A 27582-nucleotide genomic window follows, 5' to 3' on the forward strand; every position below is an offset into this window, starting at 1 on the left:
TGTATAATCATCTCCAAATTCCATCACTTCTTCTGCAATCTCTAAAATGGAAATCATACAATACTTTTAGCTGTGTAATCCCATCTCATCTTTTTCAGCTATGAAGAAGAGCAGAATCTTGCATTTTTTTATTAAGCAAATCTATCATCTCGTATCTCTGTAAGTACTTTACTGAATATTTATACAAAATTAAACAATTAACCACTCTATCTCTTAATCACCATCAAATTTTAAACACATAAAATTCTTATTAACTTTATTTTCCCGTACTCTTCTCTCCCCAATTTGTTTCTTATTTTGCTAATTTTTATTAATAACAAATTGATGTGATTCATAAATAAATTAAAAGATTGCAATCTTATAACATCTAAGCTACCTAATCTATCCTCAACCATTTTTTTTTTTTACAGATTAGTTATTGCCACCTTGCATAAGAAGTAATCTTGTAAATAAGTAGCATGGTCTGCTTGCAAATAACAGTAATAACCCTGGGGCAAAAATGTCCAAGGAGTCCCCCTGACCGCGTTCGACGAAATTCTAATTAAGCCGCGTGCGATTTTAACTATTCTTCATTTTCATATTCCCGAAAATGCCCCTGGGCTGGGCTGGCTTTAAATAAACCCGACCACAAAATTGACGACACCTGCCGCCTTTGCCCTAAGAGCTCGTAATTTTACCGATTATTATTTTTCCACGTCCTAACTTGCTTTCTCTCTCTTCCGTAGGAGAAGGAGAAAAAATTCGAAATTGGGGGAAAATCCTTGAAACCCTTGTTCTATAATTGGTCGATGATCATTTCGATCCCCTCTTTCAAAGGTGATCTCTTTACTTTGCCCATTTCCTTATACCTTTCTGCATCATTCTGTATGAGCTAATTGCTTAACTAGTTCGATGCCAATCGTAATTTCCATTGTGGCTATTGTATGTGATTCTGTTTCCTTAAATGCCTAAATTGCGATTATGTTTGATGTTTGTTAGTTTGAACTGGAGAGAATTATTTTGCACTGGAGTTTCTGTAGGGTTTCAGCTGTCTAGGATTATTGCTAATAGTTTTTGCTATTCGCTTGATCTAGAATTGAAGTTCCAGTTTGTGTTAGTTGTAATGCATTTTAATTAATTAATTAGCTTAGCTACGCGAAGAAATATTTTTTGGACTTAAATATATGTTCTGGCATTGATTGAAATGGTAAATTCATGGAGTAATAGGTGATATATCAATGGGAATGTTTGAGTGAATGGGAAGGCTTCGTTTCGATATCACTTAGGTTGGACTGTTTAAGCCTTGTTTTACTGTAATGATCTGTCTTTACAACATTTTTTTTAGATTGGTATTTATTTATCTTACCTTTTTTCCCTCCTACTTAACCTGCGGTTTTATGTTCATTGCCCCTAAAGTTCATTTCATATATTCAACATGATTTAAGTGCTTGGCTAAAGAATCATATTTGGTTTTGCAGGTTCTATTGCATTTTCTATTTACTTGGATACTGCATACACTTCCTCTTATGTCCAATGGTTGCTAGCTACATTCATTCACATTTCTTGTTCTCCTACTTATCTGGAATTTTAGTAACCTATATGCTACAGTAAAGCTTTTAAATGGCTGCAAATGGAAGATTTGATTTGTCTTTGAGCAGATCTGATGGGCCTTCTTATGGTACTGGGCAACGAGTACCATATGCTATTGCACCTCTAGAGAAGTCAGGATTTCGTGAGGGTTCAGATCGCATAATTTCATCATCTCATGGCACATCAAAGTCTTGCACCATAACATCCCAAGGAGAGATGACTTGCTTATTGCAGTCTCTTGCTTCTGACCTTAGGGGTGTTGTTCCAGATCCAAAGTTAAATAGGCCTGGAGAGATGAAAAGGGCAATGAGTTCTATTTTTGGAGCATCAACGGAGAACTCTTCATCCTCTACATTTGAAGCAAAGCAATTTGCATCTTCTTCTTTGGAGGGGATTAAGCGTTTAAAGAATAATCTTCAGGAGAGTTCTTCCAAAGCTAGGTATAGCTGGTTTATTCTCTCATCATGTAAATTAAATTAATTAAGGCATTTCTATCTAAAGAAACCTTAAGGAACTTTTACTGTTATTGAAATGCTGATTTTGCTTGTTTATATTCTCATGACTTGATTATGGTTAAAATCTGCTTCTCCTCTTTCCTCTTCTTTATTATTAAAATTTTCCACTGTTTCTTTTTCTTTTTTTCTTTAATAAGGAATGCATTTTTAATTTTTAATTTTTGCTGCTCTTTGAAATCATATGGGTTGGGAACTGAGGTTATAAATGGACGTGTCTCTAGGCCTCCATGTGATGGTTCGTGCAAGACGGCTTATGAAAACTCAACACAGAACGTCTAGTAATCAAAAGGGAATAATTTGTGAAACCCCTTTCACATGTTTTTTTCTGCAAAACTAAGGTTTAGCAATATGGGTTTATGAATGAATGCAACTTGAGCAGGATGTAGGAGTTTGTACTTGTAAGCCTGGAAAATAGAAAGAACTTAACTGAAGTTTTAATTTCTAGTATTCAAAATGGTTCTATTCATGAAGTTCCTTTCACATGTCTGTTTCAGCAGAACTGCATTTGGTGGAAAATTGTTTGTAAGTTGGTTTTGGTGGAAAACTTCTTTCTCTATGTTGGAAATATATTTTTTAATATAGAAAAATAAAAAAATAGATCCCAAACTATTTATGTGTGACCAATTTAGTTCCATAGCATCACGTTGCTCCAATTTATCCCTTGACTACAGAAATTTGATTTAAAATTGACCCTCCTGTTAGTTATTGTGATATAAAATTAATCCCATTTTAATCCTTAGACTAGACAAAATCAACAACAACATGCCTTTATTCAACTACGTGGGGTCGAATTTTGCATAATAGAGAAATTAAATTGGAGCAACATGATAATCTGGGATTAAATTGGCCATATGCAAATAGTTAAGGGTCTATTTTGAAATTTACCGTATTGTTGAAACTGTATTGAATATTGCAGCATATTTGATCCACTTTGGAAGTGAGTTTCATGAATTTGTATTGTGCGCTTCTCAATTTTGCAAACAAATAGATGAATTAGTTAGGAGAGACAATTGCCTAAACTTTTATTATATTAAAGTTAGAATGTGCCTTTACTGTTGCTACAGTCACCTTTCTTCAATCTTGAAGATTAAACTAATAAAAAACAGTATTTCACTATGAACTTATAATCATGTTTGTTTAACTTCCAAGCATGCTTTGCTTTAGTTGAGATGATTTTCACTAACCCTTCTTCGTCCTTAATCACAACTTTTGTTTTTTGTTACTCTTGAATGAGTGACCAAGTAGTGAAGAATATAATTTTTGAAAATTAAATATATTTTAATTCTTGCGCAATTTTCTGTGTGAAAAGTAAATAAATGATAGAATTTACTCTTCAACTTCATTCTTTTGCCCTTTCTTTGATGACACCATGTCTTTGCTATACATAGTCTCACTTATAGATGCAGTAACAAATTTTCCTGTCATATTGCATGCTTGTGTTTAGTAACATCCAACTCATGAGTAATTTTGTTTATTAATAATGAAAATATGATCCATTTATGTTAATTTGAGAGGTACGAGAGGGAAAAAGTTTGAGTTTTATTGCATAAGTTCTTCCCTATATATAGATCTATACAAGATATTTAATAAGGAAATAAATAACTACACAATAATGAAATATAACTCTTCCTAAATCAGCTACCCATCTATTGAAGGTGTTTTAACGTGATTCATGAGCGCTTCCCATGGATTGCTCTCTGTGACCGTCCGATCCTTTGCACAGGGAACGGCTGGATTTCAACACTACCCCTTAAGCTAGGAAATATGGATCTGTCATTCCCATCTTGTCAATCATTCTGAGAAAGGCAGAGCTGTCCAGTCGTTTGGTAAGAACCATGGTTTAAAATTGCGCAATATGATGCTCGCCTTAAGGCCCGCCTTTGCGCAATTCCAGTAAAAAACGCCTCGATGCTTACGCCTCGAGTTTTTTTTTATGAGGCTTGCGCCTCAACTTGGTTGAGGCCCGTCTTAAGGCCCGCCTCGCCTCACTGGCATGAGGCTTATGCCTCACGCTATATATATTAAAACTTACATAAATATTGAAGTAAATGCCCGATATTGGACTCTATAGGAGAGGAGGAAGGGGAGAGAGCAGTTCACCATAATGATGATTCAAATGAAGAACCCCTTAGTGATGACAGTGTTGATGACTTATGAGTTCTTATGTGATATGTCATTGTTATTTATTTTTGGAAATTAGAATTATATGTTAATGAAAAGAATATTGGGATTTGGGAAAGATAGAATTTTAAGTTGAACTATATTTCATGTTGTCTTATTATTGATATATTTTGATTTCACTTCATATCTTATGCTTTTATATATTTTATATCATTCACTCATTAGTGTATAAAAAATTTATCATTTTATATTTACGCAATCTTTTGATATTGAGGCTTACGCCTCGCCTCACGAATGAAAAACGCCTCAATACTCGAATACACAATTTTAAACATTGGTAAGAACGTCTGCAAGTTGATCCTTTGATGATACGTGGTCGATACTTACTAGACCACTGTCTAGTTTTTCTTTAATTAAATGTCTGTCCACTTCTATGTGCTTGGTCCTATCATGCTGGACTGGATTGTGAGCTATGCTGATTGCTGATTTGCTGTCACAATGTAGCTTCATGGGCTCATCCCACTTGACATTTAAGTCTTCTAGGATTATTTTGATCCATAGTAGCTCACATATTCCCAAAGTCATGGCTCGATATTCTGCTTCTGCACTAGATCTTGCCACTACATTCTGTTTCTTGCTTCTCCATGTGATTAGGTTACCTCCAAGAAATGTGCAGTATCCAAAGGTAGATCTTCTATCAACAGGTTATCCTTCATAGTCAGCATTCGTGTATACTTCTAGGATTATTCTGCAATCTCTCTTAAAGAGAATCCTTTTTCCTGGGTTTCCTTTAAGGTAGTGCAATATCCTGCCAACCGCTTGCTTGTGGACCTACTTTGGATTTTGCATAAACTGACTGACCATGCTTACAACAAATGCTATATCTGGTCTAGTGTGGGAAAGATATATTAATTTCCCTACCAGTCTCTGGTAGGCCCCTTTATCCACATTTGTATCCTTTCTAGCTTCCCCCAGTTTAAGATTAGGTTCTACTGGTGTTAGTGTTGGCTTACAAGCTATTTTCTCTATTTCTTTCAGAAGATCTTTAATGTACTTTTGTTGTGAGATGAAGATCCCTTTGCTGGAGTGAGCTACTTTGATTCCAAGAATGTATTTTAGTCTACCAAGTTCTTTGATGTCAAATTCCTTGGTAAGATTTTTCCTTAGACTATCTTTCTCTTTCACATTATTTTCAGTTAAGATAATATCGTCCACATACACTAGCAATATTGTGACTCCCCTTGAGTCTGAATGTTTAAAGAATAATGTATGATCCCCCTGGCTTTGTTTATACTCCTTAATGATCATAAACTTAGAGAACCTTCCAAACCAGGCCCTTGGTGATTGTTTGAGCCCATATAGGGCCTTTTTTAAATTGCACACTTTGTTACCTTTAGATTTTTCCTTGAACCCTGGTGGTATTTCCATGAATATCTCTTCCTCCAGATCTCCTTGTAGGAATGCATTTTTCACATCCAATTGTTACAGATGCCAGTTGTACTTCGCTGCTAGTGAGAGCAGTATTCTGACAGTGTTCATCTTGTCTATAGGTGCAAAGGTTTCTTGATAGTCAATGCCATATGTTTGAGTGTATCCTTTTTCCACTAGTCTTTCCTTATATCTTTCTAGTGTGCCATCAGCTTTGTACTTTACGAAGAATACCTATTTGCATCCGACCGATTTTTTTCTTGTCGGTAGATTGATGATTTCCCATGTTTTGTTCTTTTCTAGAGTCTGCATCTCATCTATCATGACATTTTTCCAATTTTTATCAGATAAGACCTCAGAAATATCTTTAGGAATATGGATATCTTCTAGTGTAATCAAGAAATTTTTATGTGAAGATGATAAGTTGTTGAAGGATATAGAGTTGATTATAGGGTATAAGGGAGGTGGTGAGCTTACCTTATTTCCAGGAGATGGTTCAGATTCTTGGATCTGCTTTGGAGTATAATCTGAATTTGTACTCCTGGAGTATATCTTCCCAAATCTAATGACAACTTTGTCTTTTGTTTCCCTATCCTGATTTTTAGGTGGATTGGTTTGAGGTGGTGGAGGAAGGTCAAGAGGTGTTAGTTCATGTTCCTCATCTTCCCCAATTTAAATCTCCCCCTGAAGATGAGGTTTGAAAAAATAGGAACTTTTTTCATCAAAAGTAATGTCAACAGAAACAAATGTTTTTCTTGTAGGAGGATGATAACACTTGTAACTTTTTGGGTAGCTGAATAGCCAATAAAGATGCATTTAAGTGCTTTTGGATCTAATTTTTCTCTATTTTGGCTGTGGATATGAACGTAGGTTGTGCACCCAAAGATTTTTGGTGTATGGTTATGATGGGTTCGAAATTCGGGGTAAAATGAGGACAAAATTTCCATTGGAGTTTTGAGTCCAAGGGTTGTTGAAGGAAGTCGGTTTATGAGATAAGTTGCAGTTAGAAGAGCTTCTCCCCAATAGGATTTGGGTATATTGTAGTGGAATAGAAAAGCTCGGGTGGAGGCTAGAAGGTGACCATTTTTCCTTTCTGCAACCCCATTTTGTTGTGGCGTGTGAGCACAGGAAGACTCGTGAATGATCCCTTCACTTTGGAAGTAGGAGGAAAGGGTTTGGTTAAAATAGTCTTTGGTATTATCAGAGCGAAATCTCTTTATTTTCACCCTGAATTGATTTTGGATCATGGTATGAAACATGGGAAGAATGGTGCTAACATCTAATTTATTTTTGAGGAGATAGATCCAAGAGACTCTAGTGCAATAATCAATGAATGATACAAACCATCGAGCCCCAGAGATATTGGGGATTTTTGAGGGTCCTCATATATCACTGTGAATAAGGTACAAAGGAGTATCACATCTCTCGTTTTTATTCGGGAAGGAAGTTCTTTTATGTTTGGCTAACTCATAAGTTTCACAATGAAGATTTTTATTTTATAGAAAAAGGTTGAGGATACATATGTCTTAGGACATCAAAAGATGGGTGTCCTAACCTTGATGAAGCCAAATAGTAGAATTTTTATAAACTAAGGATAACATAGAGTAACTATTTTTAGATTGGTTATGTTTTTCCAAGTAGTACAATCCAGCTTTATCCTTAGCAAGTCCAATCTTCTTCCCCGATTTCTGGTTTTGAAATAAGCAATAGGTAGGGTTAAATAACGCTTGACAATTATGATCATTGGTAAGTTTTTGGATGGAAATTAGGTTTGTGGATAATTGAGGTACGTGGAGCACTTTCTTTAGGGTGAGTGAGGGAGATAATGTTATGTCTTATTGGCCTGTTACCGTGGTAAGAGAACTATCGGCGGTGATGATTTTCTTGTTGTTTGGACAAGGAGTATAGTTGATAAAGTGGTTAGGTGAGTTGGTCATATGGTCTGTGGCTCCTGAGTCAATGATCCATAATTCATTTAAATGATTTCTAGAGGCACTTAAACTAATAAAAATCGGAAATTTACCTGAGAGTGCAAGTGAGGAAGATGCATTTGGTTTTTCAAGGGATACCAGGAGTCTTTTCAGTTTATCAATATCTTCTTTATAGAGTTCTCCAAGGCTGGACTGTGCTTCTAGGTGGGCTGACTTGTAGTGTTGTTGGCATGCGACATGCTCCTTGTTTCACCTTTTTGATTCAACTCCTTAATGGGGGTTTTCCATGTATTTTCCAGCACGTTTCTGTAGTGTGTCTTGACTTTTTGCAATAACTACACCAAAGTGAGTCCCTGTCTTTGAATTTTGAAGAATCTTTACTTTTCTCTTTCCATGACGATTCTTTGTTCATCATCATTGCTGAGCTTTCAACGACCTTTGATTCTAACATCACTCCTCGTCGGCTTTCTTCTGCGCGGATGAGAGAAATAGTTTCATTGAGTGATTGCGTTTCCTCTTTGCTGAGAATTTGAACCCTAACTTGGTCAAATTTTGCATTTAGTCCTGCAAGAAAATCATAAACTATATCTTTTTCAATAAAGTTCTTTAGGATCGCAGCATCTTCCGGACATCTGGTTTCTATGCACCTATGATGGTCAAGTTCCTGCCACAGATTTTGTAGAAGGGTGGCATATTCCGTCACGTTCTTACTCCCCTGCTTTGTGCTTCCAACTTTGACTTTAATTTCAAAGATTTGAGTCGTATCACGTGCTTTGGAGGTCTGTCTGGCAGCAGCCCATATGTCCTTTGCAGTCGAAAGGAACATAAATGTATCGTTAATTTCTGGAGTTATGAAATTCCACCACCATGACATAATCATGGAGTCTGCTTCATCCCATGCCCCAAAAATAGGATCTCCTTGTTTTGGTCCTCCTCCAAGAAGATGGTGAATTTTTCCTTTCCCCTTTAAATAGGTCTTCACAAATTGAGAACTCTTTAGTTAGTTCTTTCCATTGTAATGATATGAAGGTTGCATGCTTTGAAGGTCACCTCGTCCTTGGTGCACCATTGACTCCTCAGTTTGGTCAATACTCTGGGAGGAATTGATTTCTGACATTATGATAGTGATTAAGACTATATGTATGTCTGTGGATAGCAACGAAGACTTCCCAAAAAATTTTCCTTGTTCGACAATAAAGGTTGAAATAAGAGTTTTTTTTTCCTTAAGAAGAACCCTTCTCGGCCAAGCCGAGTCTTTAAAAGAAGACTGGGTTTATTTTAAGGTAACTAGGGCACACACGAAGGGACTCAAGCTGGAGCAGCTCGAGCTTGCGGCTTCGCTCCTTCGTGGACTTCCCTTCGTCGACTTGCTACTTCGTCGGCTTCGCTCCTTCGTCGACTTCCCTTTCAGTTGGATCGGAAGCAGCTCGAGCTTTCATCGACTTCCCTTTCGCTCCTTCGACCGTGCCTGGCAGAATCGGAGCATCCGTCTGCGGAAGTAACTGGCGGAACCGAGGCTTCTGTCTGCATCAGCTCTTTGCAAGATCGAGGGCTTCAATTGCGGAATTGGGTTGGCGGCCTTTCTTCTGCGGCAACGTCTTGTCGCATTAGAAGGTTGGATTGTTTGGCGATGAAGACCGGCGGATTGGCTCTGACACCATTTTAATTTGAGAGGTACTAGAGGGAAAAAGCTTGAGTTTTATTGCATAAGTTATTTCCTATATATAGATCTATACAAGATATTTAATAAGGAAACAAATAACTACACAATAATGAAATATAACTCTTCCTAAATCAGCTACCCATCTATGGAAGGTGTTTTAACGTGATTCATGAGCACTTCCCACGGATTGCTCTCTGTGATCGTCCGATACTTTGCACAGGGAACGGCTGGATTTCAACAATTTATAATAAGGTTTGGATTTTTTGATTTAACTTTAGAATCTTTTTAAATATGAGGAGTTGGAGATAATGTGGATTATTTTCTAAAGAGTGGGCTGTGAGCAATTGCTAGTTGCCTTGACTCCATGGTCATGGATTTAAAACATGAAAATGGTTTATTTGCAATGCCGGAATATGTTTATGACTTTATTTACATACACCCTCCCAATCATTGGATTTAAGGGAGAATTATTCACTGAGTTATTGGTCATGCCCTTTTTTTAAAGCAAAATTTAAAATGACTGGAAAATCTCCTTGAACTTTGTTATGTTGTGACTTTCTTTGAAGCAGGTCGTTCTTGGGCTAGAATTTAGACAGTATGAGTCCTCGTCTTTTTAGGAATTTGGGTTTTAGACAGATGCAAACTTAGTATTACAATTTCTAGCTTTTGAGATTTGACTGTTAATGCCTACTATTGAACTGCTTTCGGATGTTTTTTCATCAATCATTGGATTTCTACTTAAATTTTAGGTATTTACATGGTTTTTTAAATCTTTCTTTCTTATTTCAATGTTCTTTCAGGTCTTTGTTTCTAAGTTTTTTTCAAATTCTTCTCCTTTCAGGGACAGAGCAAAAACTTTTGATGCTGCTTGTTCGATGATTGATAAGTTCTGGCAGCTAAAAAGAAAGCGCTCTCGAATTGGCTACCCATCAAATGTGCGGACCACTGGTTTATATCAAGGAGCAAACATTCCTAAGACTGGACTTCAAAGTTATGCGTCTGGAAGTGGCCTTGAGGCTGGGTCTCAAAGAGAGGAAAAGTCTAAAATTGGAATACCAAGCAGAAGGATTCGAACTTCTCTTCTTGAAGTATGGTTTTTCTTATTGAATTTTCTTTTTCTTCTTCAAGCTTACTGACAATTTGTGCTCAGTATCTATTATTATTCAATAATTCGTTTAGCTTTTTTGTACCATATGCTTTCTGTGGTATTCAAGACCATTAAGCATGAGCAATGCTGAACATTACGGTTGACTGTCTGCTAAATTTACTGTCTTTAAACTTTGGGCATTTTGCATTCATCTTTGGAGGTTTACTGTGTTTACACTTTGCATTTTGAATTCCTCTTTGGATGTGCCCTGAATCTTTATTATTGACTTTTAGTCTGCTACGGTTTTAATTTGTCATGATGGTGGTTCATGTTTCCATGGTGCCTGGGATTTCTTTATTTTTTTTTTCTTTTTACATAGTTATAGTCAATAATTTTTGATATTGTTGATTGTCAATGACTACATGCTGCATTTGTTATCCCTCAACTATTTATCAGACAGAAAATCAGAATTTGCACCCCATGATTTCCACAAATTTACAACAACAATCATTTAAGAGATGAGAAAATATTGAATAATGCATATCTTCATGGTTTTACACTTCTACTTAACTTTTTTGAGCATTTTATGTAATTATTGGGAGAGATATTATATATATATTGTTTTATTTAGATGGATGTACAGACTAATGGTACCACAAGAATGTCCGGGCCTCTGGAGAGGGATAAAGATATGTTAAAATCCATAAACGGAAATGCGACACAGTTGGCTGAAAATGATGGAGCATTTTCAGCAGACGGTTGGGAACGGTCAAAATTGAAAAAGAAGCGTTCTGTAATAAAATCAGATGCTTCAACAAATTCTGGATTGTCTAGATCATCACAAGGAGGAGAACGGGAAGTTAAAAGAGGAATGCAGCAAAAGCTTGGCATTGATGCTCGACCAAGAATTAATCATGCACACAGCTTCAGGTACAATATTTAACGTTTCAGCTTTTAAATGCACTTTCTTTGTTACATGAAAAGTTGATTGTTTAGTCTGATGCTTCAATTTATTTAGGGTGGGATATTGGATTGATGAAGTGTAGTTTTTACAGGCCAGGATTGGATGGTAGTACTACAATGGTTGGAAATTCAGACACAAGCCCTCAACAACATGTTCCCAGTGTGCGCTCTCGGATTGAACTAAATAATGCTTCACTTCAGAATGACAAAAGAGATGTGCGATTTTTTCCAGAGACTGAAAATGCCTCCCTTAAAGTTATTTCCAAGTATGATATCGTTTGTGATGACCTTTTTCACTGTTGATTGGGTACTTAATATCCTTTGATGGCATTAAATGGACAATCAGATCATTACAGAGGAAAATAAATTGATATTGCCTTCATCATTTTTGATATTTTATTAGGGAGAAAACCTTTCACCTTGTTACAAATTTATATGTTAATTTTTTTCTTAGAAATTGATGTGGTATTCCTTATATGTGATGAAGTTTGATCCCATATGTTGCTCACTATTTTTGATAGCCTACATTTACTTTTTTCTGAACTATCTTGCTTTGAAATTGTTTAACTCGAACCTTGGATGTTCAGGCCTAACAGCAAAGAAGATAGGTGTGGTGCAAGTCCTTCATTTTTAAAATTTGGTTCTTTCCGAACACGGACCAATCCAGGTTCACTGCCAAAAACAGCAGGCAACATCCATCGAGTTGTGGGAAATCAAGAGGATATGGAGCTGCCTCAAGCTACAGAGAAGCTCAATGCTCTTGGTGTTAGTAATCGGAAAAGAGCAGCTTCTGTTAGGTCATCATCGCCTCCTGTAGGACAATGGGCTGTACAAAGGCCAAAAAAGTTTTCCCGTTCTTCAAGAAGATCGAGTCTCTCCCCCCTTGTTCCAAGCCATGATGAGTTGGTTGTACCAGAGGCTATGGACGAGGCTTCCATCCATCATGATAGTTTAGGGGAGGCAAGGCATGCATCTTTGAGTGCTTCCCAACAGAGTAAAATGACCTCAGCTTCACTGTCAGAAAGTGAGGAATCAGGTGTTCAAGAAAACAAGCTAAAATGTAAGGTGAATAAATGCACAGAAATGGAGGATAAATCTGGTCAAACTGTTCAGAAGTCTGCAAATCTCATCATGGCATCAAGGAAGAATAGGATGGCTGTTGAGGAGGATGCTGGAGATGGTGATCGTAGGCAGGGGAGGATTGGAAGGTGTTTTGCTCCTGCAAGGTCTGGTTTGTCTGCAACAACTGAGAAGCTCGGCGAGGCTGTCACTGCCAAGCAGCAGAGAAGTGTTCGACATGGCTCTGAAAGGGTTGAAAGGTGATTAGTTTTCTAGTCTAACATAAGAAATGAGGACTTATGTTAGCATCATTTCAAAGTTTGAAGTTAATTTCAGTTTCAATCTGCACTAATAATATTTTTGGATATTTCCCTTTCTCAGTAGGCCAGATCGTCCGCATATTAAGAAGTTGTCTGAACGTAAAGCTTACACACGTCCAAAGCAATCGATAAACATTTTATCGATGGAATCATCTGGTACTTGTTTATAGCTAAAAAATTTGTCACTCACTTCTGCTAGAGAGGAAGATATTCCATTATAATTTAACGTACTAAGTGTGTATGTTTGTGTGTTTCTTTAATGGATGTTTTGTTTTTGTGCTTTCTTCTCTTAGAAGAATCTGCTGATGATCAAGAAGAGCTTGTGGCTGCTGCAACTGCTGCCCTTGATACAGGTATTATATTACAGTTTATATATCAATGTTTTACCTTTGCTTTTTTGGCGATATCACGTATCAAGAAAAACATGATGGTGGGCTTGATTCAACAAATAGGTTGCCTCCATTATGATCTTGAGATTATGGTTACGAATCATGAAAGAAGTTTCATGCTAAAGCATGGGTGTAGCAACCCCATCCCAAACTCTACAATAAGTGAAGCCTTGTGTGTTTACGGGTACTACTTTCTATTTTAACAAAATCATGTGATGTTTATATTGTGTTGATCAGGAAGTTCTTGTTCCAGTTCTTTATGGAAGCAATTAGAACCAGTCTTTAGGTTTGTTTCCTCTGAAGATGTAGATTTCTTGCTTGAACAGGTAATAACTGGATACATCCTTGCAGACATTGAACTCCTTTTATCTATGCATTTAAGATGTGATGTCATAATTGTTTTCAACCAAACAGATCCAACTTACCAATGCGTCAGCTGCAGGGACCCTTGCTGATGGAGATAATTCCCAGAACTTAAAGGTAATAATATTCTGCTGCCAATAGCGTTTCTTCAGAAAGTATTTTTTTTTCTATATTTAACTTCTTTTATGATGCTGTTCTAAACTTCGTATACTTAACCTTTTTTCTACAACTTCTTGTTTTCATATAATGTGATTAATAAAGTTCCAAGAGAAGTGCTATGGAGACTTCTAGAAAAGAAAGGGGTTAATAATGCTTATACTCAAGATATGTATTCCGGAGCTGTTACTTGTGTTCAGACACAAGGTGGTTTGACCAAGTATTTTCCTATTTTAGTTGGATTACATCAAGGATCAGCCTTAAGCCCATATCTTTTTTGCTTTAATCATGGATGTTCTCACTAGACATTTACAAGAGGGTGTACCTTGGTGTATGCCTTTTGCTGATGATATTCTTCTTGTTGATAAGATTAGAGAGGGAGTTGAAGACATTTTAATTATGGAGGTCAACCTTAGAGTCTAAAGGTTTTCGCTTGAGTAGATCTAAAACGGAATATATGGAGAGTAATTTTAGTAGTAATAGACCTAGTGAGGGGATTGTGACTTTGGGCGATCAAGTCATTAATAAGAGTACACGTTTTAGATATCTTGGATCTATTGTTCAGAGTGATGGTGAAATAGATGGGGATATTATCAGCAGAATTCAAGTCGGATGGTTGAAGTGGAGGAATGCATCAGGCTTGTTATGTGATAGAAATGTACCCCTCAAACTTAAGGGAAAATTCTATAAGATGGTAGTGAGGCATGCAATGCTTTATGGTGCCGAATGTTGGCCATTAAAAGAGAAGCATAATACTAAGTTAAGTGTGGCAGAGATGAGAATGCTCAGGTGGATGAGTGGCTTTACCCTTAGAGATAGGATACAAAATGAGCATATACGTGAAAAGGTTGGAGTAGCTCCAGTAGAAGATAAAATTAGAGAGAGTCGCCTTAGATGGTTTGGTCACATAAAACGGCGGCTTTTCGATGAACCGATTAGGAAAGTAGATGTATTAGATTTGACTTATGTTAAGAAAGGTAGAGGTAGACCTAAAAAGACTTGGTTAGAAAATATTAGAAATGACATTTCTTTATTAGATTTAAATGAGAATTTAATTTTAACTGGGCACATTGGAGAAAGGATTAATGTAGCCGATCCCACATAGTGGGATAAAGGCTTGTTGTTGTTGTTGCCTGTTTTCATACAATGATTTTGGTGGCTTATCATTAGTTCTATTTATGGGGTTTTGTTGTCAAAGACGGTGCCCATGTTAGGCAGTGTATATTGTTTGTACTTTTCTTAATTATGCATTTGTTTGCATAAACTGGGACATTTTGTATTGCCATCAACATATATGAGATCCTCTGTTTCATTTTCAGTTCGACCATGAGCACGCTAGTGTCATCAGGACCATATTATTTGTACTTTTTTAATTGACCATTCGTTTTCATAAATTGGGACATTTTGTACTGCTATCAACAGATATGTGCTCTGTTTCATTTTCAGGTTGATCATGAGCACGTTACAATATCATCAGGACCAGTTGCCACTAATAGTTGGAAAAGCACTAATTTGTCTAATGGAATTAGCTCTTACGAAAATGAAAAAGAGAGGGGATTTACTAAGGATACAGTAAACGCTGATCCTCTTTTAAACAGTGGAGTCTCACTTTGCCAAGCACTTCTTTCAGCTATAATTGGAGAAGAAGATATGGAGAATATTTGCAGCACTGTTGATCATGGAGATGAATATTTATATGAGGATTGCAATTCCGCACATTTTGAGCTTGACAAAGGCTTGAAATCGAAAGTTTTGAACTTGCAGCTGCTGGAGGATAGCCAAGCTGCTAGAAGAATTTCAGATTGTTATAAAGTTGAAACTAATTGGCGATTCTGTGATGAAATTTCAACTGAGAGATCGGGAACTAATGGCATCATGGATACTTATAATAGACCAATATCAAGCTTTCAGCAAGCTCCAAGGCAACTGGTACCAATGCAGTCAACACTGTTCAGCACAGCGTGCAGTGAATTTCATTACAACGAAATGAGCATCAATGACAGACTTATTCTTGAGCTAAGTGAAATTGGCCTCTACCCGGAAGTAGAACATGTGGTAAGTTCTTATTCTGTTTTCAGAATATCTATACTTTAGTTAATTATATTGTGTTTCATGATGGTTATAAAATCTGCTCTTTTGTTTTGTTCTGTTTCATTATTGCCGTGCATGGAAACAGCCACATTCATCCAGTGCTTTTACTTTTTAATGGATTATCTTCATGCAGATTACTTGCTTCTCTATCAGAAAAGAGTTTAATCCCTACTAGACGTGAGGTTCATAGGCACACTTATTTGGCATATATGCTACTGAAATGATTATTACTTTCCTCTTTGGACTATATACCATTGAATTGAAGTTTACTTCGACTCTTGAAACATGATTTTAATCCTCTAGAAGATGAGGTTTATAAGACCATTTATCCTGTATACATGTGAAATACCCATAACATATTATTGTTTCACAATTTTACTATTCAGTAGCTATAATGTATCGCTTGGGTCAAAATTTTGGAGGAAATTGCCACGATGAAAGTGTAAATTTCGTGAACTGAGAGGGAGTCCTTTTGAGGAACAACAAAAAAAAAAAAAACAACAACAAAGAATTATGGCGAATAGCACCATTTTGACAATTGCTTCAGAAAAATATTGAGGAAAATGAAGGCAAATCGGGGCTTTTTGGTTTTGTGTTATTAAGATGCCATTGTTATTAGATGTTATTATAATTTGTCAAATACTATGTGTTTGAGTCAATGTTATTATATTATATTTTCAATGCTATTTATTTTAAAATACGATATTATGATTCTTCAGATGTCATGGCATTAGATGTTGGCCGATTTAGCCAACATATAATGTTAATAAAAATAGTTCATGAATACCATTTGAAATATTATTTAAAAACGTGAGTAAACCTGATAGTTGATATCTTTAAACATTATTAATAACATTACAGATGCCGCTTAACCAAGCTTTTATCTGAACACAATGAATCAAAGAACTCTAGATAGAAAAATTCTGAATAGGAGCTATCTCTAAATCAAGAATTCAGAACTTGTTCTACTACCAAAATTGATGTAGCTAGATGAAGGCGGTAAGAAGAGAGAAGGGAAGGAGAAAGAGAGGAGTGGGAAGGAGAGGAACCAGGCCCAACGAAGTAGGGAAGAAAAGTATGTGAGGGTATTCATATCATTTATAAAAAAATGTCTATTTCATTCTCTAAAGGGTCTATTTAATATTTATAAGATATTACCTTTAGGCCAGCCATACATGATAATGATAAAATGCTTAAATAGTCCCTAGGGCATCCAAATATAAATATAATGTCTAATAGATCCTATATAATAAGATAAAATATGACAAAAGTCCCAAACACATAAATATGAAACAGACCTAATTGTCTGTAATCATATTCATCAAAGTAATAACAATTGAGTATGATTATCATTAATGTATTTAATTTGAGTTGTAGCATTTAGTGATGGCCGATCTAAATCATTGGATAAGTACCAAAGGTTTGGAAATACTGCCTTTTATTTAGAGCTTAGAATTTAGCTCGAAGATCAAATATTACTTGAAAGTTGAATTAATTTTTACTCAGTTCGAACTGATGAGCTGAGCCATGAGCGAAATATGTGGCTTGATTTTTTCTTTTCAACGCGATTATTTACTTTATGGCTTATATTATTGATGTGGATCCTGATATATTTTTTATAAATATATTTATATTTGATAGTAGATAAATATAATAATTGTTTGATTTTGCTCATAGTTTTTGTTGCGGATTTCTTGGACCCTTTCTTACTCATAAAATTTTATAAGATATTGGTTTTAATATCACTTTCATTTTTTTTTTCAATTTCTCTTTTTAATTATTGGATCCCTAATGAAGGGTTATTATTGTTTCTATCTTAATTGATTAGTAGTTGATAGATGAAAGTTTGAATGGCCAAGATTTAACCTGACTTACCACATAAGCTTCTTTTAGCCGTAGCCCTAAGTCATATTCCATCTTTTCAAAGCAAACTCCTCACTCAATTCTCTCTCATCCCACAGCTTCGATGCTAGTCGTGACACATCATTGCCATCGATTGTTACATAACTTCTCTAAACCTAACTTTAATCTCCTTTCTGTTCCATTGGAGATCTCAAATCTCTAATGGGCATTGTTTAGAAGCCATTAATAGTAAATGATTGCCAAGTCATCTAATGTGGTAATTCCAAAACAGTAAGATATGTAGAGTAGAAATCATAAGTTGATAGAAATATGAATATAAAAAGGGAATTGAAATATGAACCATACAAATAGAAACACAAAAGGGCCACTATAATACCGCATAATTTACCTGACTTTAAAAAAAAAAAAAAACGAATTGAAAAAGAAGAAGAAGGAATTTGGAGTTGAACTTGATGTCATATGACACTTTTATACAATTCTTATATTTTATTTATTGTGCTCTTATTGATTTTAATTCTATTTCAAACAATTTATCACTTGCCATTTTACGTATTGTGTAATTTTTTGTTTCATATGTATGTCAATTTATTACTTTATAGTTCAATAGAAAGTTAATATATCATCTTTTAATATATTATTTGGGTATTATATATAAAATTATTTCTAAGTTCTATTTTCACTTTACACAATTTTTGGGTTTCGAGGCTCATGCCTCAAAATGCCTTTAGGCTTACGCCTCACCTCACGAACGAAAAAAATTTCAATGCCCAATTGTACAATTTTAAACCTTGATAATTTGAACATCGTGATAATCACATTATGTTCATCTAAAATCACAACTTATCCAATCTTGTTAAAACTGCATCATTATTTTTAAATTTTATTGACCCAATTAATACATCCTTTATTAAGTTAGCATGGTGATGCAACCATAAGCTTTAGCACCAATTAGATGCATTATAGTTTAGGGTCCAAGTTTTCTAATGCAATTAAAATGATGCAACATATAAAAATTTTAGGATTCACAGATCAAATACTGCTAAATAGGTTAAAAACTTACTTTCTTTTGGTGCAAGCTAACAAAATACCAGAATTAGAACACAAGTTATAATGCAATAATTGGATAAGTTCAAGGAAACTATAATCACGTAAAATCAACGAGAAATTCAAGAATTTTTTTGACAAAATTAGAAATCTAGTTGTATCAAATTTGAATAAAATAAATAACTCTTGCAAGTAAATGCAAATTGTTTAGAAGAAATTGAAAAATGTAGCATATCACCAAGATAAAGAAATTAGGACCTCAAGCTGGTACAAGTAGTAACTTTTCTCTGAATTAGGTTGTCACACTTCAATTGAAGGAATCATGCTTGTACATAAGATTGAAGTTGGAACAAAAAAATTATTTAATGCATAAACTCGTTAATTATGTTTCAGGAATCTATTTATAGTTTTTTCATGCCTAATTTAGTTGATATGATTGGTATAAATGAGCCCATTTCAATTCCAAATAATATCAACTGTCAAACTTTATTCCATCAAAATTTCAAGTCCATGGGCTAAAGAAGTGGCGGAAGGCAACCATGTGTACATATTATTTAAAAGCTTTCCGTAACAGTAAGCTAGTGAAAATTAAGGCCTGTGGAATCGTTTAGCTTTGGTACTCCATAACAGCAAGGTGCAGAGGGCAGAACCCACAAGTTGCATTTTTTTTTATAAAAAAAAGAAGAGTCAGAAACTGTAACCATAAAAGAGAACTTCAAGGAAGCAGCTTCATTACTGCAGCTACAACATCATTTACAATTTGATCGATATCTTACCCTTTTTAGTCTTGATAGCAATTTTTTGGTGATTGCTGATACTTTACTTGCTTTATCCTTTTAGCCTGACTTGACATATGGTGAAGATGAGGATATCACAGAAGGCATCCGTATTTTAGAGGAGAAACTTAATGGGCAGGTATAAATTTCACTATGCAGCAATATTTTTCATTGTTCTTTAAATTCCTTCTTCCATCCTTCTACTCATTCATTAATCTGTGATTTGATTATATCCGTTATTGTTATATTTGTAATATGCACTTTTCATATTCATTTTATTGGGAGTAAACATTACCAGGTTGGTACACCATGCTTTTCTGCTTATATCTGATTGTAATCTCAATCCAAGCATATGTACTATAGGTCTGGCCACAAGAAAATAGAAGAGAGAAAAAGAAATGAAAACATCCTCTTAGTAAATGTAGTTCTTACTATGGTTTAACATCTCAATTATGTTATCCCTTTACGATGGTTTGACAGGCTAATAACCGGAAAGGCCTGCTCCTTAAGTTAGAGAAGGCTGTTATGGATGCCAAAGAACTTCAACAAAGGTAGGATTTTCCTTCAAATGTTCATTTTTTCTTTGATGAGGGACTGAAGGGCATGTTCATGTGAAATATTCCAAACTTTTTTGCTCTTATGAATTAGATTCAGTGCATAAGATTTTCCACAGCATTCCTGAACTCTTTTCTAACTGTTTGCAACTCACTTTTGGTTTTTCCTTTCACTTTAGGAGACTGGAGTGGTTGGCAATGGACCGTCTTGTACAGATAGCATATGAAAGATATATGGTAATTTCTATTTACTGTTGCATATCTAAACCACTTCAGTACTTTCTACTGTCTAGTTTTATTTTAGTATATGGCATTTATACTTTTTTTAGTACATTCGCTTTTTGTGGTTTTTCTCCCCAAGTTATTGGCACATTGTTGAAGGGAAATGCCTCAAACTTGGTAAAGAATGCATGAGTTAGAATTTTTTCTCATTAAGATCTCCTTGTTTCATCGTTGAGGCCTTTCTTCTCTGCAGCACATCATAGGGACGGCCTTTTCCAATTCCAGGGGCAAAATTTATTTTTGCGGTTCCTTTTCATTCAGAAAAATGTATGAACCACATGTTCTTCAGTGCAGTATTGGTCAAAATGCATGAAGAACATGTTCTTCAGTGTACGGGCATGATGTTATCCAACTCTTACCAATGTAATCAAATATTAGTTTAGGCTCTTTTTAACGGTCGTTGATTTCTTCTGCAAGGAAAGTAGGAAAGGCAATTGACATTTTTACTAGGTCTCTCAACTTTATTTCTTCTCATTTAATTACTTCTATGAACTAGCTGTAGCTTACAGGCTATTCCTTCTTTTCCTTATAAGTGTGGGGCATCGTACACTGTCCCTACTTTTTAATCTCTTTGAACAATGACACACCGCATTGCTTCATTGGTATCTGTCCAATTTTTTTGAGTTTGCATGATAAATGATGGAATAAAAGAGGATGCTACAAATTTTAAAGAATATAATTTGGTTTGATATGTATCAATGTGTGAATAAAAAAATGGGAATTGCTCCTTTTAAAGAAGTTAATATGCTTTGGCATATATCTGAAGATAGTAAGTTTAAATAAAATAAATTTTTTGTTGCCTGTAAGTCACATTGTATCCATTTTCATAGATATTTCCTACCACGTTGATTTATTGGAGTCAACGTGCCATCAATTTCTTGCACGAATGTAAAGTTCATCTGCAAAATGCATCATATGTGAAATTGGAGTTTGGTGCTTTTTCTAAATACATTTTGATATTGAGATTCCTGCTCAACACACGCACGCATAAAAAAAAAGGCTTTTGCTATTTCCCTCTCTTCTCTTGCCAGCCGACACTTTGGCTGTTTCCCTGGTACTCATGCAAATTTTGTTAGAGTTAAACAAAAACTAAATATATGGAGTATAATTTTATTAGTAATAGATCTAGTGAGGAGATTGTAACTTTGGGCGATCAAGTTATTAATAAGAGTACATGCTTTAGATATCTTGGATCTATTGTTCAGAGTGATGCTGAAATGGATGGGGATATTATTAGCAGAATTCAAGTTGGTTGGTTGAAGTGGAGGAATGCATTGGGCTTGTTGTGCGATAGAAAAGTCTCCCTTAAACTTAAGGAAAAATTCTATAAGATGGTGGTGAGACCTACAATGCTTTATGGTGCCGAATGTTGGTCATTAAAAGAGAAGCATAATACTAAGTTAAGCGTTGCAGAGATGAGGATGCTTAGGCGGATGAGTAGCTACCTTTAGAGATAGGATACGAAATGAGCATATACGTGAAAAGGTTGGAGTAGCTCTAGTGGAAGATAAGATTAGAGAGAGTCGCCTTAGATGGTTTGGTCACATTAAGCGGAGGCTTTCTGATGACCCAATTAGGAAAGTTGAGGTATTAGATTTGACTTATATTAAGAAAGGTAGAGGTAGACCTAAAAAGACTTGGTTAGAAAATATTAGAAATGATCTTTCTTTATTAGATTTAAATGAGAATTTGACTTTTAACAGGGCACAATGGAAAAAAAGGATTCATGTAGCTGATCCCACGTAGTGGCACAAAGGCTTGATGTTGTTGTTGTTGTTGTTGCTGATCCGAGAGTTTTTCATCTTTTGCTCCTTGTTTGCTCAAGAAAAATGACACTTCGGCATGAATCCCGCTTTGCAGGCGTAGGATTCCATTCTCCTTAAAGCAGATTGTAGTTAATCAGATTTTCTCTGAACACTCCTTTTGTTCTCCCGCTTGATGTGAAACATAATTGCATAGATGAATTGCTTTAAGGAATTTGCACACTTAATATTCCTAGAACAAATAACTATATCTTAATGGTGAATTTAAACGACGCAATAAAACACAAAGAGCGGTAAGACAAGCTTAGGCCGATTCACACGCGTAAAAGCTAAGATCAGAAAACAATCAAGTTAATCTAATGTTGCATACATGGATGATTTTCAACAAGAGATCCCTAGATTAACAATAAGATTAGCTACAATGCAAAGATCCCTCACTTCACTCTCTAGCTTACTAAGTTTTTAGCGGAGGATAATTAACATGATCTTCATGGATCCAAAAATAACCACAAGCGAGAAGTGGACTAGGAAAATAAGAGATTTGGAGGGTGAGTTTATCTAATGGGAAGACAAGACAGACCTCTTAATTGTTGTTGGATAGCAGCCGACCCTTCTCTGGTGCACTGGACAATATAATACTTTGCTGAAATGTTCTGGATTGCAAGCCAAAATCTCTGGACAGCACCCACGGAAGTCTGGACAGTAGGTTTTGGGTCTTGGGAGTTCTGGACAGCAACTCGTAGGCTTCTGGATAGCAGCATTCAAGTTTCCAATACTCAGGATAGCATATTGCACCTGTCCAAGAATCTGGACAGCAAACTGAAGGAGGGAATTTCAGGGATTTCCTCCCTCTGGACAGCAAGGGGATGAGCAGAATAGTCTGGACAACCTCCAAACAACGCCCAGAAAATCTTGACAGCAACTCTCCATGTTCGAAAGAATTTTGGACAGCTTTGATAGGGTGTTGGGAGCCTTTGGGCAGCAATCTCTGGCCTTCAGCAGTGCAGAACAGCCAGCCAATATGGCTGGAAGATGCGGACAGTCAGCAGGAATCTCTGGGAAGGGAGGAAAATGTGAGAAGAGTTTTGGGAAGAGGCGGCTAGGGCTGAGAATTGTAAGGGGAATTAATGAGATTAACATGGGAGAGAGAAAAGTCAAAAAATATGAAATTAATTCTCAGATTTAGTGAAATTGGAGGGAATGATTTGAATTTGAATTCAAACTCAAATCAAAGGATTAATGAGAGGTGAGGAATTATGGGAGGTAATTAGAGTCTTAATGGAGAGCAATTAATGAAAATTGGAGAGAGAGGGGGAAAGATTAAGTGGCCGGCCATGTAGGGAGAGGGAAGGGGGAGTTAATTGCTTAGTATGTGGGGCCCACGGAAATTACTAAAGGTTTTAATCAAATATGAAATTTTAATTTAGAGGGAGTCGGCGGGTGGGAAGTTTGGGGAGGGAATTTGATGCAAGGAAAAATAGAAGAAAAAGAAAGATAAGAGAACCGCAAACCTTGGAATCCATCAAGATTGACGGGTATTGCTTTTGCCCCACTTGGGCCTCTCCTCTCACGAACTCACTAAGAGATCATTCAAAGAGAGAAAACTTAGAACTCACAAAGAGATCCATAAGCACAAGCTAAATTTTTTTTTTTCATATTCATCATCATCCTAGAATACAAAACAACTAACCTATAAATAGTCCTCATGAAAAGAAAAGAAATAAAAGACTAAAATGCCCTTCGAGCTACAACACTACATGACCACCCATTAAGGGTATAAAGGGAAAAACAACAATATAAAATAAACTAGTACAACAAACATATAAATAAATAACTCAAAATCGTAGCCGTTGGTCTTCGATGTCCTCATCACCGCCACTTAATGTTGTCTTTGTCCACCCTCTGCCATGAATGCCATCTCTTACTTCTATGATATATTCTGTTTCTGTTGGCCTTTCCTTAGACCTGTAGCTTCCCAAACATGTGTATTGAATTTTGTTCTTCCTCGCTATTTTCTCTTTCTCTGAAAGGAAGCATCCTTTCAAGGATGCTTCCTGTTGGAGCATCAATGAGGTTGCCTGCAGATTTTACTCATCTCCTACCTACCTCCAACTGCATAACACTTGCCAGACATTTCACCCATGACCACTCTAAATGGACCCTTAATCAACCTATTCAATGGTTTACCGTGCCATCTTAGGGAGCAGGTTAGATGAACAATGTCCCTACTGACAGTACTTTGTTTTTGATTTTTAGTGGGACATTAGTGATTTTTCCTCTATTAGAATTATAAGCATTTAGATGTATTGAAAGCCATATGGGTGAAGGCTCTCTTTGATGACTTTCTGTTTATTTAATTCTGCTTAATCTCGGAAAAGATTGGATATCAGCAAGTTCATATTCCAACATATTGGGGCATGCATTCTATAGTTGACTGGTGGGATACTTATAGATTGTAGTGAATTTCTTGAGATGGTACCTAATACATACAAATTAGGTAATTATATCACTTATGGTATTAGTAGAACTCAAATGGGTTTGTTTATATGTTTATTTTTATTTCTAATTACCTATAATTTCTAAACATTTCTTGATAAGCGCCATTTTGATGCGCACCACTTATTCAATTATTTGCATTTTAGGTGCCCTTTTGATTCATTAAAAGGGCTGTTTTCATAGTGTCTTTGCCTTGCATTGGTTCTGCAGGGGAAAAAACTATTTCCTTGCTCTTGTTACGCTACCTTAATCTACTCATAAAGTAGGATTTTTTTGCTATGATGTCATAATATGTAAGAGAGTTATGTCATTACTAGTTGATACCTTGCTAATTGTCTTGCTTTTCTTTTCTATGCTTGTCAGGCATGCTGGGGACCTAGTGCTTCTGGAACTAAGAATGTGAACAAAGTTGCTAAACATGCTACCATGGCATTTGTGAAACGAACATTGGCAAGGTTTGAGAAGCTTAAAGAGACTGGCATTAGCTGCTTTAATCAGCCCATTTTCAGGGACATCTTGTCTGCTTCTTCCCGTAGCAGCAATTCACAAACTATAGACATTCCTGCAAATGGTGAGCCGGCTAACCAATTTGTCTCTGAACATAATTTTTCAGAGTTTTGCTGTCTTTTTGTTCTCGGAGAAACGCTCATCATTGTTCCTGTATCCCCAATCCAAATGATAATGTTTTGGATTTGTTGTATATTGGCAGTCATTTGCTAAAAATATCTCAAATTTAGATGGAACAAATAATACTTGTTAGTGTTAGGATGTTTTGAAAAATGATGTGTCACAATGTAACCTGATTATGATGAAAAATGGACAAGGTTTGACTAGGATGTTACTTGTGAGCAAGTTGTTATAATTTAACTTGATTGTAGTTTGAAGTAGGCAAAAAATTTGTTAGGATATAATTTTTTAAGGATCGATTCATCAAAGCTTAAAGCAATTCTGGTGAAAAGTGGACATGGATTGACCATATATCTAAAACTATGATTTGATTTGCAAGATGAAATGTGGGAACTTCAATGAAAAGGCTAGAGATGTTTAAAATGATAATTATTGCAAGAATTATAGATTGAAAAAAAAAATCAAAGACTAGAGACTATAAAATTGGGAAACTTAACCTTAGAAATTGAGTATGAATAATAGCTGATAGAGTACAAATAAATTTATTGAGGTGAATGCCTTATACTTATAAGGTGATTACTTCAAAAATAATCGACGAGAATTTTCTGTAATTAGTGCCTATGCTTCTTAAGTTGGGTAAAAAAATCAATTTTTGGAATAAATGAATGGGCCAATAATGTACATATGCCAAAGAGGATGCTTATCTATGCCGACTTCAGTAGTCATTGAAGTTTTAGTAGGATATGTTGTTCTCAGATTAATGACGTGAAATATTAGAGGTAAATATGATGAGAGGAGTTATTTTTGAAATCTAGTAATATCTCATCTTGCAAGAGAGAAAAAAAATACTTTAATAAACGAAAAAAGAATTTAGTTTCTTACAAAATTCAAGTTGGTCAATCACAAATATATATCTTGAACCAATGATTTAGATAATTTGGTTTATGGAATATGTATTTGTTTTTAACTTAGTAGAAGACTAATAGCCCTGCATCTTTGCAGATCACAACACGTTTATGGCTTCACAAATTGCCAGAAAAGTGGACACGCATCCATTCAGCGAAGATGACCACTGGTCCAATCGAGTGAAAAAGAAGGAAGTATTTCTTGATGATGTTGCTGGCAGTACAGTTCCCTCTTCAAAAACTCCAGGTCTTGGAAATCCTTTGATCAGTGGCGCAAAGGGGAAGAGGAGCGAGAGAGATAGGGATGGTAAAGGTCACAACAGGGACTCCACATTTAAGAATGGCACAGCCAAGATTGGTCGACCAGCTACATCCAGCGGCACCAAGGGCGGCGAAAGGAAGAACAAATCAAAGCCAAAGATCAAGACAACCCAATTATCTGCTTCAGTGAATATTCTTCATGGCAAGAATTCTGAAATGTTAGAGAAATCATCAGGATTTGGCGCCCAGGATTCTGAGAAGAAAGATAATCCGAGCTTGCTTCCAGATTCTGTGACTAAAAAATTCTCAAATAAGAGCGAACCTGTTGACTTGAGTAACCTGCAACTTCCAGATATTGCCGATTTTGGGGGCCAAGGTCAGGATATTGCCTCTTGGTTGAATTTTGAGGATGAAGGATTGCAAGACCATGGTGACTGTATGGGTCTTGAAATTCCCATGGATGATCTTTCTGATGTTCACATGATGATATAAGGTAGGTAAACCTTGTACAGCTTTTTTGGCAATATAGGGACTCTATAACCATACTGAGACACTGGTAGACAAGCCTTTTGAGTGTCCATAGATTCTTTTAGGGCAAAATTTCTCTGGTGTATTCTCTACTGTAAGGAATGGTTGATCACCAATTCCCTACAGGGAGTTTCCTATAGAAAATTTGTCCATTCCCTGAGGAGCCCTTAAAATGGTCTACTTAACATGAAATTATTCTATGCCGACGTCGAACGTCATTCAGAGACCAATCAGAATGCGCCATGCCACCTCCTGCTCGATACCCAGCTCTGTACTGTTCGGTACCGCGGCTCGGTATTTGGCTTGGTATTGCTGATGTGGCACAATCTTGTTGGTTTCCGAATGATAAACTGTGTTCGACGTCTGAACAAAATAATTTCTTCTACTTAACAGTGGGGACTGGTGAACTTTTTGGCGTTTTTTGCTTTCATATACCATAGATTGACCTTGATTGTAAATATCTTTTGATCGGTGTAAAGGCATTTGTAATAGCTGAGTCCATGCGAGTATAGGTTATCCTGTTTTTGACATCCACGTGGCAGGCTACTGTGCCAATTGTATATACATTCATTTATCAATAAAATGCCAGCTTTCTTGTGATAAATGGTGCTTTCGCCTCTTATTTAAAATTTTAGTTATGCTTAGGGGTATGAATGAGTCACGCTGGTTTGAGCTTGGGTTTTGTTCATAATTCAATCAATTATTATAATAAAATGATAAAAAAATGAGAAATTAGAAAAAATAGATTAAAAATAATTACTAAAGATAAATAAGTGAGATACAATTTTTAAATACTTTTAAACATTTTGTACTTAAAATTTTCGATTT

At 35.8% G+C, this 27582-nt stretch overlaps 1 protein-coding gene across 3 annotated transcripts; it reads left to right on the forward strand.

The window, feature by feature from the left end:
• Positions 1–653: 653 nt before the first annotated feature.
• On the forward strand, positions 654–27358 carry LOC110107921. Of its 3 annotated transcripts, XM_028694971.1 has the most exons (12): positions 654–816; positions 1458–1515; positions 1638–2009; positions 10069–10315; positions 10946–11244; positions 11370–11543; positions 11865–12596; positions 12718–12812; positions 12950–13009; positions 13109–13371; positions 13460–13525; positions 15011–15219. In XM_028694971.1, the coding sequence occupies exons 3-10, from the start codon at positions 1786–1788 to the stop codon at positions 13246–13248; spliced, it is 1971 nt and encodes a 656-aa protein (XP_028550804.1). In that variant the 5' UTR covers positions 654–816; positions 1458–1515; positions 1638–1785; the 3' UTR covers positions 13249–13371; positions 13460–13525; positions 15011–15219. The 3 variants fall into 3 exon arrangements, with proteins under 3 accessions (XP_028550804.1, XP_028550803.1, XP_020694027.1); XM_028694970.1 differs by having other exon boundaries at positions 1458–2009; XM_020838368.2 differs by lacking the exons at positions 654–816; positions 1458–1515; positions 1638–2009; ... (4 more) ...; positions 12718–12812; positions 12950–13009 and adding exons at positions 19403–19477; positions 19819–19889; positions 20072–20129; positions 24797–25004; positions 26063–27358 and having other exon boundaries at positions 13238–13371; positions 15011–15619.
• The last annotated feature ends 224 nt before the right edge of the window (positions 27359–27582 follow it).

The sequence above is a fragment of the Dendrobium catenatum genome, unplaced genomic scaffold, assembly GCF_001605985.2.
Source record: "Dendrobium catenatum unplaced genomic scaffold, ASM160598v2 fragScaff_scaffold_615, whole genome shotgun sequence".
NCBI classification, from domain to species: domain Eukaryota; kingdom Viridiplantae; phylum Streptophyta; class Magnoliopsida; order Asparagales; family Orchidaceae; genus Dendrobium; species Dendrobium catenatum.